This window comes from Melanotaenia boesemani, chromosome 2, assembly GCF_017639745.1.
Source record: "Melanotaenia boesemani isolate fMelBoe1 chromosome 2, fMelBoe1.pri, whole genome shotgun sequence".
In the NCBI taxonomy this organism is placed as follows: Eukaryota; Metazoa; Chordata; class Actinopteri; order Atheriniformes; family Melanotaeniidae; genus Melanotaenia; species Melanotaenia boesemani.
In genome coordinates, this window is record NC_055683.1 from 5,677,400 (window position 1) to 5,692,663 (window position 15,264).

Sequence of the window (15,264 nt, forward strand, 5' to 3'; positions counted from 1 at the left end):
GCAATCTATTAAACATGAAGGCAGTAAAAAACTAAAGTGTTAAATTCTGTGAAATCAATAAACTTGTGTGTAAAAATATTGATCAATTTGAAACCAATACATAATTCAAGACGAATCATTTCATGCTCCAATTAGAAACTGTTCAACCATGAAAAACCCAATTACAGCCTGAAATGCAGTTACTTTTTATCTTGTTGCCACTTAAAACAAAAAACCAATCCATGTCTGATCTGCTTCAGTTGTTTTGCAGAGAGATGACAGCTTATTTGTGTCTGTTGTTTTGTTTTTTACCCAGAGTACTTTGCCTGCTGTCATGTTTGCCATCATGGAGGAGGCTCAACGGGGCTGAGTTAACAGGGAGTGCGCTCGCAGCAAACTTTGCCAACAGACCCAGTCCACTCTCCTCACAGTCGCCATCATCATCCGAGTCGGACTCGTCCTCTGAGGTTTCTGTCAGAGAGAAGACGGTCAGCTCAGAAACAAACGTGGCTATGGTGTGCGTCTGGGACAAATGTCAAAAAGCACTTCTTATTGCACCATCGAAAATAAACAAGCAAAAACAATACCATGATTACAGCAAGTGGGATCTTAAGAGTAACAATTTTCTTAGTCATACACACACACACACACACTTCTTAACGTGTAAGCTGCTGAGAAACACTGTCCAAACCACTGCAGCCTGCCTTCACACTGTAGTTGCATTAGAAAGACAGAGCAGGGCAACTATGGATTTACCATAAAAATGCACGAGCCACACCAACACACACACCTATGAGTTAAAGTTTGGCTTAAACACCACTCATAATAGGAAAATAATGTAGATTTAAAAGATGGAAACTAGCTTATCTTCCTCCAACAAGCCAGCAGAACGGAGAAAAAAAGGCACAGACATACAAGCAGAGTAGCATACTGCTGGTTAGCTATGTGCTGCTGGTTATTAGCAGTTAGCTGCATGGCAAGAGGTGAATAAGAGGAGCATCTCTGCAGGGGTTAGTGTTAACAGTAAAGGTGGATGCACAGAACATAATTTCTTTAACTGCAGCAGATCTGTACTTGAAATAAGATCTTTAATGAAAAGAAACCAGCTTGTTTCAGCTCTAACTAGAGCCAGCAGTGATGCTGTTTTGGAGTAAAGCTAAAGGTCACCGTAGCACTTTAAATCTTTTTGACTTCCTACACGGATTTAAATGAATTGCTCTTGTATTTGGTCCTGTGAATCCACTGTGTGTTAACAGTAGCAGACAGACGTTACAACAAGCAGGCACTGAGAGGACAGCCCTGTGAGGCCCCTAGGCATGATGCTTGCCTGAGGTTTGAGTAACCATGGTTACATCCTCTGTTCCCGACAAGCATCAAACATCCTTCCTTCAAACCTTTTACAAGCAATCAGGAGGCGTGAAGCTGGGTAAGTGGGCACAACCATGGCTACCACTAGAAAGCTTCAATTTGTGAGGAAAAAAATAAAACCAACAAACAATATAAAAAGTTCATGTTCTGTGTGATTTAATTTGCTGCATCGTCCATGTTAGTGTTATGAAGAATAGAGGGAGGGGCACTTCCTACTTACACAGCAGGTGACAGGGGTGTGGCCTCAGGCAGGGCGGGGCAGCGCAGCGGCGAGAACGCAGCCTAGCCTTAGCATAGCTTAGCTCAAGCAAAGCCTTTAGCCACAGCTGTGTGTGTGTTTGGGGGGTTTCGCCGTAGCAAGGCAGCGTGGGCTCAAGGCTGCGCTTATCCTCGCCAAGCTTCTGTAATGTCGCAGTAGCAGCAGAACAAGCACATGGAACAGGCTGAGAGACACTCAAAGCATCATGGGTAGGAAAGGAGGGGGGTGGGGGGCAGGGATTGGGATGGAGGTGAGAGGACAGAGCAAGGTGTCTTGAGAGAGCAGGGAAAAGGGTTATTTGAAGGTTTAGTACACACAGGAGGAGCTCTATTGTCCAAATATCCCCAAACCTAATCACCCTTTATGCAGACCACCCACAACAAACACTGAGCCACATCATCAAAAAGCATTTGGAGTCATATTAAAGTGGCTAACTCTTTAAAATAAATAAATACAGATCTGCTTATTTTAACCATTTTTTAACTGATCAACCACCAATCTGTCCAATCAGATTCAAGCTGTGTGCTCTGAGCTAATCCTCTGCTAGCTTTCCAAATGTGTTTCCAACCTTTTTTGCCAGAACAGGGATATTTGACTAACAGAGCACGCTAAAGGATGTGTGAGGTGCAGTGGCAGCTGGACAGACTGACAGAAACAGACAAACAGATGAAGCAGACACAAAGACCACAGCACTTTGCAATCTGTACCAATCAAATCAACACCTTTAATAAAGCTTATAGGCACCAAACTGCAGTACAACTTCATCGAAAAAAATCTCACAATTCACATACTTTGTACAAAATGCTACAAAAACAGTTTTGCAATCCAGGCAATAAAAAAAGTCCATAGAAATTGGTAAACTCTTAGAAAACAAAACAAAAATAAAACACTGCTACTTTGCAAACAAGCCAGCAGCAAGAGAGGTAGGGATGGCCAAGCTAAAGCACAGTCTGAAAACGGCTACTTTAGCAAAACGTATCTAACAGACTCAAGCTGTGAGGAGGCTCAGAGACACAGTTTTGTCTGACTCAACCTTAAAAAGGCTTGGAGCTGTAAGATTTGATCAGTAACCTTGGTCAAAGGAGTCGTCAGAGGAGCTGAGGCCCGCCTCTTCCAGGAGAAGGGATAAGTGCTTGTGTTTCTTCTTCTGAGATTTTTGTCTGGGCTGCAGGGATGTCGGTGACGATGTGGGCCGCCTCTTCCTGGTCAGGTTGCCGTGGGAACGCATCCCAGAGAGAGGAGGCCAGCCTCCTCGAGCGGAATTGTGCTCCTCTGAATCGGAGTCTGGTGCGGAGAAAGTACGGTTAATGATTAATGAAGCCGACAGGGATGAAAACAAAGAACCAGGTTCAAAGAGGGATTCTACTCAAGATGCAGCAAAATCAACTTAAACTATTGTTTCCTGATGTAAAAACACATCTAGACGACCCGATGTGTTTAACTCATAGTATGATCGTGTATATGCAAAATATACAGTAGATGAGCTCACATAATAGTGTCTTAATCTACAAGCCTGCCAGCAGCCACTAGTCAGATGTATTTATTAAAAAAAAAATAGTTTTATGGAACAACTGTAGTATTCTACTAATCATAAAAGGAATTCCCAAGACTTCTGCCTTTGCCTACATGTGGGTTTCTGTGCATGCACATCTTGGACACATCAGATATAAATGACATTTTTCTCTTTAGGTACTCACTGTTGGAGCAGCTGCTGAGCTCTGATCTCATGGGAGAGAACATTGCAGTCTTCTTTTGACCTTTCACTTTCTGGACAATCTCTGAGGCAGAAGCCTTGGTGGCCATCTTGACTTTCCCTCCTTTAAGGGAGGAGTGGATGCCTCGCTCCTTCAGTCCGCTTTCTGCAGACTTCGCTTTCGACTTGTCTAACTTCACGCCAGAGGCAAGCTTGCGGGGTGCGCCAAGAGAGCTGAGCTGCGACAGCGACAGGGCTCTATCCAGGTCAGAGGCCAGCTGTTCTTGCTCGCACATTTGTCCACGTTTTGCCTTGAGCACCTGTAAATACCACCAAAATGTGCCATTAATTAATAAGAACGAATGTGAACCACTTGTGCTTTGATTCATGTCTAAGTGGCCTACCTCCAGAGAGTGACTGGTGGATGGCTCTTGTTCATTCCAGCTCTTCTTCTTCTTTTTCTTTTTTTTAATCTTCAACGCGCCACTTCCTGTCTCCGCCTCCTCTTCATCTCTGGACACGCGGAACCTCTTCCTCTGTCCTTCTCCAGCTTCAGAGTCCTCAGAGTATTGCACTGTCCTACCCACCCTAAGAGATGGAAATATTTATACTCACTCAATGAGAACAGAGAGAAAAAGAAAAAGAAGAAGCATTAAATAGAGAAAAGGCTCAATTAGACACTCACTTTCCAGGCCTGCTGTCCAGTTTGGGAGGTGTGGCCAAGTGTTTCCTCTTCCTTGGTCTTCCTCTGCCCCGTCTGGTCAGACTCCTCCTCTCATCTTCCTGCTGCTGCCGCTCACTGACACCAAGTATGAAAGAGTTAAAGGTGTGTTTTGGCTGACTGGGAAATGTGAGATATTTATTCGGATGTAGCAGGAACAAAAGTGTGATTAATTCATTTTCTGGGTGAGCTGTGTTCCCCAGCACTTACCGCTTGTCTCTGCGCCTCTGCAGCTTGCTCAGCTCTCTCTGCTTCTCCTTGTACGTCTTTTGAAGCTCAGCCAGGCGAACACGGTATTCAACTTCCACAGTGTCAAGCATGTCCACGGACATTTTACTGTACAGCTGCTCGGAGACACAAGGACGAGACGAAAGAGTCAGAATTTTGTTGAAACATTTTCATTCACGGTTAACATTTTTTCTTCCTCTTACTGGCTCCTCCTTCCTCTGCCTCCAGCTGTACTTCTTGTTTGGATCCAGCGTTCTTGGCAGATCGATGTGGGACTGTGTCTCAATGGCCTCCAACAGGATTTGTCTGCTGGCTTCAAGAAGACAGTCTAGACCCTCTAATGTCAGATCTGAATGGGTTGGACAGATCATTACAGTATTAGAGTGATGTTACAAACAAAATAACAGAATGGATGTGTTGTAAGAAAGCAGCTTGCCTTGCTCATGGCTCATGTAATCAATCTCTTGTTGGGCCATTTGGCTGAGAAGGGCCATCCCCTCTAAAGCCACCATCTCCAGGGGCCCAGCACTGCTACAATCAGAAACCACAGGAAGATTTTCTACCTGTGATATGAGTGTCAGGATGGGTGGTGAACTGGGCCTGGCCTGGGCGATTTCACTGGCTGTTAGCAGGGCAAGCATCCCCCCCATGGGATCCTCTGAACTGATGACAAGCGGGATCGGAGAGGTGGGAATGGGTGAAGGATATACAGGAGGTTGGCAGATTTCTTTCTGACTGGCAGAGGTTAAGTCGTCTTGAGCGTCGGGCTGTTCTTGTTCACATGCAGTGACGGTAGTTCGCTCTAATGACACACACATCTGAGACACTTCTTGGTTGTTTGAGTCTGCGATTATGACTGATGGATATTGAGTTTGCTCTGGTTCCTTGGCAACCTCTTGTTTAGGCTCAGGTTCAGCATGTGGTGGAGGTGGCGTATACACCGTCTGACACGAATAAGATGACACCTCCATGTTAACTGGACATCCCTCTTTCTCCTCTTCCCTGATGTCTCTCAATCTCTCTCTTTGTTGCATTGGAGGACTGGGGGCGTGCAGAGGTAGTGGTTGAGGCTTGGGCTTCGGGGCTTGCCTGTCTATCTCTACATCGTCGCTGACCCGGACAGGGCTGCAGCTCCGCGGAAGAGGACCGAGCGAGCCTGGTGTTGCATCGAGCTGAGGCGGCTCCTCGCCAGGTTCCTGTTTGAGGAAAGAGCCAGTCTTTGCTGGTTCTAGTTTCCGTGGTTTGATATCTGCATCCGGAAGCCTTGAATGGCAGTGCGCTGAGGGTAAAGAGGCAGCTGAGGCAGGAGAGCAGGGACGATGTGCTTCTGTGTTTTCTGCTGTGGGTGCTGCGAGGTGATAAGGTGGAAAGGGTGTCCCGTATGGTGCAGTGATGGATTGGTAAGGGTAACCTGAAGGGAGATCTGTTATAAAAGAAACGCAAAAATACAGAAGTTAACAGGAGAATACTTAAAATAAATTAGTTAAAAAAAAAAAAAATATCCAGAGAAACCCAAATTTCAATTGCTAGGCTCTTTACACTCACCAGAGTAGATGCCTTGAAAAGATACAGAAGCTGATTTCTGCCCCTCTCTCTGCTCCCTCCGACCCACCTCCCCCTCCTCCACCACCTCCTGTTTTGGCCGCCGTGGTGAGGATGGGGGTGGAGATGCTGAACGGGGAGAAGCCGGGTGAGGAAGGGGCTTTGGTGCATGCGATGGGACTCTCTGCCCTCCCCCCTCTGACTTAAGAGTGGTCACCGGAGAGGAGACAGGAGGCAGTGGGGTGAGGGAGGTCGTAGATGGGGTTGGCGACCGAGAGGGAAGGGGAGGTTTGCGGGGATGCAGAATGGGTGAGAGTAGCGGGGAGGATATTGAGGAAGGTCGGGTTTTTGGATCAGCGTTCCGCTTGTCTGCTTTTTCTTCCAACTCTGGCCGGTGCTCGCTGGCTTTTAAGCGCTCCTGGGACACAACAGAGGAGATGTTTCTGACAGATGCACTCACTGTGTGCAACTGATGTGACAGTGTATAAATATTAGTATCATGTGTGCTTTATTTAGACTCCCTAACTGTATTCTTCTGAAGACACAGGATGCAAGTGTTAAATAAATATGTTGCACAACTTTATATGTGGAACCAAAAAGAAAACAGGGAATTCAAATGCATAGTGTAGCTTGGTTTTTCCCCTCAAGTACTACCACTTCTGAGCTTTTAAGCAAGCATCAAGTAGTCATGCTGTATCATTACTATGGAGTCAGACTGATGTGGAAATGCAAAATCATACATGCAAAAGTTGAATAATGAGTGTTGGAGTGACTTGTGAGCTGCAGAATGCCTAGTCCACTTACGACTAGCTGGGCATTCCTCTGAAGCTCCAGGACCTGCACCGTGTGCTGCTGGATCATCAGCAGCTCCTGCTGCCGGAGCATCTGCTGCTGGGAGAGGAGCTGCAGCTGGGCTGCGTGCTGCAAGGAGCTCCCTGAACCGTACACACCCGACCACACTGGGGCTCCACGCTCCAGCAGATCCCCTCCTGTAACACAAGAAAGAGAGAAACTTAGAAATAACTCTAACATTCTAACAAGGCCCTGCCTCCCAGATGGGAACTGCTGTGTTGTGTTGCTTCATGACATTTTTATTTTCAGTAAAATACTGTTTTTGTCAATTTTATCTATTTTTGTTAGCAGTTGTCTTATTTGTTTTCAGTAAACACTTAATCTAACATCTGTCTCAAGATGATGATAATCATATAAATTCTACATTAAAGATGCTTGATTTCATACTTGAAATACCATACGTAAATACACACACTCATATTGACAGAGAGTGAACAGCTTTCATACCATAATGTGGCAGGTGTTCAGCAGGGATGACGATCAGCTGTCCAGACTGAGGGTCCCTGGCAAACTGGTAAGGAGGGGGCATGGAACCTGGCAGAGAGGGTGGATAGCCTGGGGGGAGGGTCTGGTGGAGTGACGAGGCACCCAGGCCTGAAAGGAAGTGGGGAAAATGAGAGCAAAAGAGCCACAGAGATAGAGGTGTGAAAAAATGTTTAATGAAAACAAGAGCAGAGGGACTGTATCTCGCTAAGCTAAACTAAATCTAACATTTCCAAAGCGTTTATTCTTCATCCATAATTCACATCCAAGCTGACATCTTAACGGAGTCACATATGGTAAAACACACTGAATATAGCTGCTTTTTGAGAGAATTTGTTTTGTTTTTTTTGCCCTCAATGTCTAGACAGAGATTCCCTTTTTGGAGCTCTGTATGAGCGTCTGTCTTGTTACATGTAGGCTGACATAAGTGTTTGATTATGTGTGTCTTGGCACTGTTATTTGTGGACAGCGGTCATAGGAGAAGCAGGTCTGGAATGTCCTGCAAAGATCAGGAATGTCTGTGGCCGATGCTGGACGGACAGCTACATGCACAGACAGCACCTCCCTTTACTGCCACACCATGCATACACATGCAGGATTTTGCCAGCTTGTTTTAACCTGTTGTCCATCACACTTATAATAGATTCTTCTTATCTTCTCTCCCAACATTAGCCCCCAAATCCTTGAAATTCCTAAACACATTCCTCACTTTGACATCATGCTAAGGTCTCAAGAAGAATGTGAATTCCAGTTTTGGAAACGTTTAAATATGTGCTTGCAGCAGCTTGCAAATGACTTCAGTCACATGTAGGTCTGCGTACCGTATGGAGAGCTGGAGAGCCAGACTGGAGGAGCTCCAGGCCGGGGCATCCAGGGGTGAGAGGTCAGAGTTGAGGGGTCTGGAGGCCACCTCCCTGGCCCTGCTAGAGCAGCTCCTCCTGTGACCATAAGGTTTGGGGTCATGAGGCTTGGCGTCATCATACTAGGTGTCAAGCCACTTGACAGAGGAGCCGGATGCATCTGTGTAAACTCAGACAGATTCTTGGACTCTCTGAAAAGAGATAAGACATTTAAGAAATACATAATATGAAGAAAAACACTCTTACTTTTCATTATTTTTGCCATATTGACCACTTAATAATGACAACTTTGTACAGAAACACATCAGCTTCACTTTCTCACCTGATTGCTTTCTCTTGCTCACGATCCAGCCGACCAGACAGCAGTCTGTCGTCATGATGGCGAGGCCGGTCTTCCCCTCGCTCCTCATCTATGACGGGTTCAGGCAAAGAGGCAGAAAGAACAAGATTAGATATGGATGTTTAGTGGCTGCATCACCAAAGCTCCTTGAGACTTTAAATCTTGTCCCACATGTAACATACATTTAAGAGAAGATAACGAAAGAATACTTATTATACTGTAGAGATATGAGGGGCCAATGTTGGAGGATATGTGGTGAGAATAGAAAGAAAACAGGAGAAGGGGAGAGCTGGAGAGGTAGGGTAACAGCAGCTATATAATGGTGACATGACACAGCCTGTCAAAGCAAGAGGAGAGGCTGAAAATGTGAAGTTGAGGCTGAAGCCCAACATTGTATTTGTGTGCATATTGTACAAACACACAGAAATAGAGTGACAGTTCCAGCTCCTCCTGTCAGCTCTTGTCAATTAATCTAAAGTCACATGAAATGTGTGAACAAGCCTCCACTGCCTTACTACTGTACTCACACACTCAAAGCCTTAAACCCATCCGGCTCATTATGGAGGGCCTACGGCTGAAGACAGGGAGGGAAAGCAAGAGAAAAAACAATAAATAAATAAATAAAAGGACACTAGCACTCCACTGGGCCATCCAGAATAAACATGAGGCTCTCCACATCGTACTCTCTCCCATGAACCCTCCTCCATCTCATCAGCGCAGACTGAAGGTCCCTGTGCGGCAGAAGGGTTTAATACATGTGTGTCAAAGCCTTCAGGTCTCCTCTGTGTGTGCGTGTGTGTGAAGCCCAGAAAAGCGACAGGAGACTTTAACAAGCTCTGATATGCTCCGTAGCAAAGGTTTCTGTTTCCAAGGTTACAGAGAGTCCGTCCCACATGCTATCCTCAGTATTAGAGACCCAGCGATTAGCACTGCACACCCCTTATTCTTCCCCATTCCTCATCACTGGACCTCTGTCTATCGCTCCCTCTTTCCTCACTTCTTTACTTCCTGACAAACCTCTCTTCCCATCTATCAACCTATTGATCTATCCATTTCTCTTCTTGTTGCACCATCCTTCTTTTCCTCACTTCTGTCCATCTACCCATCCATCTACCTTCCCCCCATTCATCCATCTTTTTGTGTTACTTTAGAAAAGCTCCTGTTTATTTAATTCTCTTCCTAATGTGCAGACTTGACGCCATCAGATCATGCACTCTGAAATTAATTATTATTCCTGAATGAGGATGCAAACCAGCAAACATCTACAGACAATCACTCATTTACATACACAGTTACTCTCAAGATTGATCCATCGCTTAGCAACACACCCATGGTCTTATTGTAATTCAAGGCTTGTTTGTAGCTTTTAGGCACACTCTGTAATGACATGTTTAATGCAGAGGGGGGTGGGTGGGTGGGGGGGGACACAAGGAATGAGTGCCTCCACAAAAAAGGACAGAAAGGGTGGGGAAGCAGAGAGACATTCAACTAAATGAAAAGAGCAAAAAGACAGCGAGGTAGGTTGAATTGTGGGAGGACAGAAAGAGCTCAATGATACATGGAGCTGACACAGAAACAAGTAAAAGGCAGAGAGATTGAGTAGAAACATTACAGCTGAGTGACCTTGATGTCCAAGAACAGAGTGAACTGTTACAGAAATTGCTGTGCAGCACATAGAGCCCGTAAAAGTCGCCAAAAATGAGCCTTTCATCAAAATACAAACTGTGGCAAAATAAGTCATTAGTGGTTAAAGTTTTTTTTTCCAATTAAGGTCACGCTACATGCCTCAAGACCTCATAGTCAAAACAGGGACTGGATAAATAGGACTTTGATGGCTAAGAAAATTAATCCTCTTTTACTCACAGAAACCAAAATAAGGATTTGGCTAATTTAACTAAGAGGAAATGTACTCCTGGTATTTTAATTCTGAAAGATACTAGGGAGCTGAAAGCAGAAGCTCGAGAAGACAAGTGAACGCTTTAAGATATGTTTAATATACTAGATTTCACTATGTAAAAGTAATAAAATACTTGTCTGCAATGTAAAGAGTTTTTAAAATCACAGGTCTTGAAGGATGTGGAGTTTAAACCTTAAACATAGTTACCTTTAATAGCTGCTTGCAGCAGGGGTCTCTGTGCGTCTGAGGTTCCACTGGTTTGTTTACTGGTGCTCCCGCTGTCTCTCTGTCGGGCCACGGCTACAGCAATCCCAACCGGAGGGTGGCGCACCTCGCCCTCCGCCTCCCGGCCAAACGAGCGGGCGCTGTCCGGCCGCTCCTGTTCTCTCTTCAGCTGAGGGGGCACCCTCATTGCTCCCGAACTGCCTGATCCAACTGCAACCCTTTCTCTATCCTTATCCCTTTCCCGTTCTTTTTCCCTCTCCCTCTCAGCAACCATCCCAATACTAGCCAGACCCCCAAAAGCTCCCCGCCCATCTACAATGTGCCTAGAGGAAACGGGACCTTCAGCAGCAAAGTTTCCGCTGTATTTAATCAGACTCTGCATGGCTGAAACCTCGGTGGAATCCAGACCGGCCCCTCCGCCTCGTTCTCTGTCAGCGGGCGCTCCCACCAGCGAGCCCCCGGGTCTGTAGAGCCCTGATGGGGCCAGGTAGCGTCTCTGACTCCCCTCCTCATCTGTGCGCCCGTGTCCATGTTGTGTTTGGGGGGACTGACTGTGGGAGGATTGTGAGCTACTGGGTCGATGGGATGTGTGAGGAGAACTTGACTTTTGTGTGTGTGCTGACTGGCTGTGGGGGGAGGAGAGTGTGTGTCCGTGTTGGGCGGCAAGAGCGGCCATTTGATTTGTGGCGTAGTTGGCCAACGGGCTAATGGCATTCCACTTAGGCTCCGCCCCTGCCCGCTCTATGCCAATTCTGAGATGTTTGGAGATGTCCCTGGTTTCTGGGCTGAACTGTGATTGATTTGAAGAGAAAGAAGCATCCTGACCTCTTTTACCAAAGGAACCATTGGAGCAAATGACAGAACCTTCCTCTCTTTGATTGTTTAAATCGCCAGACTGGAGCCGAGGATGCTCCCTGAGAGTCTTCTCATGAAACCTGTAGCTGTCTTTCTCTCTGTCAAGCTCTCTGTCCCGTTCCCGGTCTCTGTGTTTGTCCGTGTGTTTGTTGTCTCGGGCCTGAGAGGCGATCTGGATAGGCCCGACCCGCTCATCGTATACCTCCACAGAAGGCACATATGTAGGTGCGCTGACTCGCTGCTCTCTGGGTAGGGAGAGGTGGGGAAGACCAGCGGTGGACGGCTGGAGAGCAGGAGGAAGGACATAAGAGATGTGAAGGGTCCCAGCGGACGTGGCCACAGACTCGTTCTTCCTCTGTCGGTCTGAGTTGGAGTTATCTGAATTAGCATTAGAGTTATGATTGTGGTGGGGTCGAGAGCCGCTGCCCTCCTCGTCCCGACCCCCTCTTTCCGTTTCTGGTCCATGAAACCTCTCCCCGCCTCCTCCCCCAACAGGTGGAAAAGAAGGCTGTGGAGACTGTCTGGATCTCGACTCCACAGTGGAAGAATGAGAGTTTGACTTTTGCTGGTGCAGATGAAAGGACCAACCATCTCTGTCTCTTTCTGTGTCCCGGTCCCTGTCTTTCTCCCGATCCCGCTCTCTTCCCACCCTGCGGTCCTCCTCGCTCCTCCCGTCCTGCGTCAGGTCGACCACACTGTGCGGGCGCGGCTCCTCTCGCAACCGCTCCCTCTCCCTTTCCCTCTCTCCCCGGTACGACCTGTCCCTACCCCCATCCCGGGAGATCCTCTGAGGGGTAGTGGAGCTGGAGGGGGTGGTCGATGAAGCAGATGGGGGGTGGAGAGGCGATTGATTCAAAGAGGATGACAGGAAGTATCCCTCTGAAACAAACACAAATAAACTGTTTACAAACTGTTGAAACACATACAGATTGAGAGAATAACAGGCCATTGCAGGGACAGGCTGGGCTGAAAATAAATATTTATGAATCTGCTTGCAAAGAAAATATTACAATGAACCACTCCTACACCATCACCCAGCTCTACCGGGGACATAAGTCAGGCTGCAGATCCATAACCAACTTAATCTAGTTTCATAATGAAAAGGCTCAACAAAAAACACATTTACCTCCACTGATATATGAGGTGATAGATGAAGATTTATATGCCAACTTCTACCATTTGTCTCCATGATTGTATTTAGTGACAGCCACTGACCTTTATGGGAGTCATAGAGAGGGTGCTGCGAGAGCGGGGGAGGATCCAGGTGGCCCAGGGACAGGTAGGGGCTGGAGTACAGGCTGCTCGGGAGAGGAGGGTAGCCTGGAAACACAATATACAGCAATTTATAGAAAAAATGACATAATTATCACAGCTTCTTTTTGTTACTGCTAAGATTGAACACCACTACTATCAGTTAATCAATTCTGTTGCAATTAATCTGATAACAGCTGGACAAGCAGTGACAATGACTGACTGGAGTTTTTTCTCTCACAATGTTCGACTATTTATGGTGCAGCTATTATCAGAGGTGCCTCACATCCATTTCATTTGATAACAGCATGCGAGATTAAAGAGCTCAGGCTGGATTTCAGATCATTACATCATTCTGCAAAGTACCACCCCTATCTAATGAAATGAATACAGTCTGACCAAACACTCACAGGAAATCCTTCATTATGAAAGTTACACTGTTAAGGAGTAGGCCTGTTTTTGTTCTGTCTCAGAGAGATGCAGGTTGGAGGTGTTTAAACTATCTTAAACTAAGATGTGTGTCATTTATAATGAGGATGGTTGTGGTTGTCCGTTAGCAGGATTGCTCAATATGTAATGGGCAGCTTTGCATAAATATCCTAAGAGATGGAGCATGGTCCACCTTAAAAGAGTATTAGCTTCTGATGTCAATCCAGATCTGGATCCAGGATTCCCCTGTGCAGAGAATCTGGTCCAGACTCACACACATTTCTTACTACACAGAGGCAAGAAGTCAGGAGTGAATGTTGATAATTCACTCTCGTCTTTTCCTTATGGAACAAAGTCTAAAAACGTACATGTGAAAAATGTGCATGTGTGAAAATGTCTTTTTTTTTTAAATAGACCACTTGCTTACTTAAAAAGCTCAAAGACGCCCACAGCACGATGACCAAACTTTTGCCAAGTCAAGACCAAGCCAAATCTTACAATATCTGAAAACTAAGGAAACCAGAACACTCACATATTATGTGAAGAAAAATAATAATAATAGGGCAAATAATTAGTCCATTATCAAATAAGCTGCTCATTCATTGCTCCAATAAAAATGTCAGCAAATTGAACATTTAGACCTAATTTTCTATACTTTTTACAGTTGAACTTATGTCACCTGCAAATGTTCATAAATCAGACCGGGGTGTTGAGCCAGAGTCTGCCCGCCAGCCAGCTGCTGCTCTCAGAGACTAGATCTTATTATAGACCACTAGTTTCCAAACTTTTTCTGGCAAGGCCCCCCTTGGCAAGGCCCCAAAAAAAGTCCCTGCCACCCCCACAGAGTTTTTCTTTTCTTTTAAACATGGCCATTAACAACAGAGAGAATGAAGCTGGTGTCGCATGTTAGTTTGTTTAGAGGACATATGTATTTCTAGCTTTTATGCTAAAACTATAAAATCAGCCTTTAAAATCACATTGTGGTCCATTTATATTCTTCATAATCAAACATAGAACATTTCTGTCCACTGCATGTAAACAAAACATCTTTAATTAGTTTCAATTAGGGCTGAGTTTTACTTCTTCCCGCCCCTTTTCGAGCATGATCTTTGTTTCATTTTTCTTTTTTGTATTTGGAATTCTCATGGCTGTACATGTGGTTTTGTATGTGCTCGAAATAAAAAAATAAAAATAAAAAATAAAATTAGGGCTGGGCGAATAATCGATAGAATCGATAAATTGAATTTTTCATTTGTGGAGATTTATTTTCATGAAATTCTGGATTTTTTTCCATATTTAGTTAGCAGCAGACTTAGCCCTCCCTCCACACCAGAACGCTGTTTGTCTGACAGATTTGTTAATGCCTGGGATTTAGCTGTGCGTATAACAACAGTGAGAAATGCTGCTCTCTACAAGATGCAGAAGTCAACTTTAGCCCACAAACTTTAGTTAAGAGACAACCTTCATCAGGGGAATTATTTCTGCAGTGGATCCTGTATGATAAGGGTCCAGATGGAAAGAGATCACGGGTGCATTTGTGTCGCATATTTCTAGTTTCAAGTCGTTCATATGGTGGAAAAGCTATGACATTATATGCTTTATTTTTGCTGGCATTTATCTATATAAACAAATAAATGTTTTCAATAAGTTTATTTATGTTTTGTAAAAGAAAAAAGAAATAGATTAAAATTGGATTTGGTTATAAAAAAATCGGGAGATTTTATTTTTAGGCCATATCACCCAGCCCTAGTTCCAATATCAAAACACAACTTTATCATTCTTAGAATGGCCTTATCATATTTACCATATAAAAATCTATAACATATGTACATCACTGAATGATTTTGGAAGTGTTATAATTAGTTAAGTTACATAAAATTAGAAAAACAGGGTTGGATTTCAAGCGGGAACCAATTTTGGCACAATACTGGCTTGTTAATTAACAAATCATGTGGTCAGTGGTCAGATTCCCTCACTCATAACATCGTCCATATTTTGTCTCGTTTTCTTTTTCTACTTCTCCTGCTTCACAAGATTAACAAATTTTTAGCTAAACAATATAAAATCTAACCAGGCATCAATGGCTGTATGCAGGTAATGAAAAAGATTTTCATTCAAGATGAAACTATCATCTCAGATGAGATTTAAAAAATTATGTAATATGTACTGAATCATTTTCAAAACAATAAAAAAAATTAACTCAACTGGGCATAAAAAACTATTTTCTGTGCATTTGTGATGATAAACACGTACTTGGTACAAATATCAGCATATACCCAGTT

At 44.7% G+C, this 15,264-nt stretch overlaps 1 protein-coding gene across 2 annotated transcripts in view; it reads right to left on the minus strand.

The window, feature by feature from the left end:
* tnrc18 (trinucleotide repeat containing 18) overlaps positions 1 to 15,264 on the minus strand; it is a 38,997-nt gene that overhangs the window by 10,476 nt on the left and 13,257 nt on the right. For both annotated transcript variants that reach the window (XM_042007200.1, XM_042007193.1), the window contains exons 4-18: positions 12,518 to 12,622; positions 10,430 to 12,181; positions 8,308 to 8,395; positions 7,947 to 8,176; positions 7,090 to 7,236; positions 6,595 to 6,779; positions 5,794 to 6,208; positions 4,685 to 5,671; positions 4,452 to 4,597; positions 4,231 to 4,364; positions 3,985 to 4,098; positions 3,704 to 3,887; positions 3,304 to 3,619; positions 2,678 to 2,890; positions 292 to 450 (exon numbers count right to left, since the gene is read on the minus strand). In XM_042007200.1, coding sequence (XP_041863134.1) covers positions 292 to 450; positions 2,678 to 2,890; positions 3,304 to 3,619; positions 3,704 to 3,887; positions 3,985 to 4,098; positions 4,231 to 4,364; positions 4,452 to 4,597; positions 4,685 to 5,671; positions 5,794 to 6,208; positions 6,595 to 6,779; positions 7,090 to 7,236; positions 7,947 to 8,176; positions 8,308 to 8,395; positions 10,430 to 12,181; positions 12,518 to 12,622 — 5,175 coding nt within the window. The remainder of the gene's footprint in view (positions 1 to 291; positions 451 to 2,677; positions 2,891 to 3,303; positions 3,620 to 3,703; positions 3,888 to 3,984; positions 4,099 to 4,230; positions 4,365 to 4,451; positions 4,598 to 4,684; positions 5,672 to 5,793; positions 6,209 to 6,594; positions 6,780 to 7,089; positions 7,237 to 7,946; positions 8,177 to 8,307; positions 8,396 to 10,429; positions 12,182 to 12,517; positions 12,623 to 15,264) is intronic.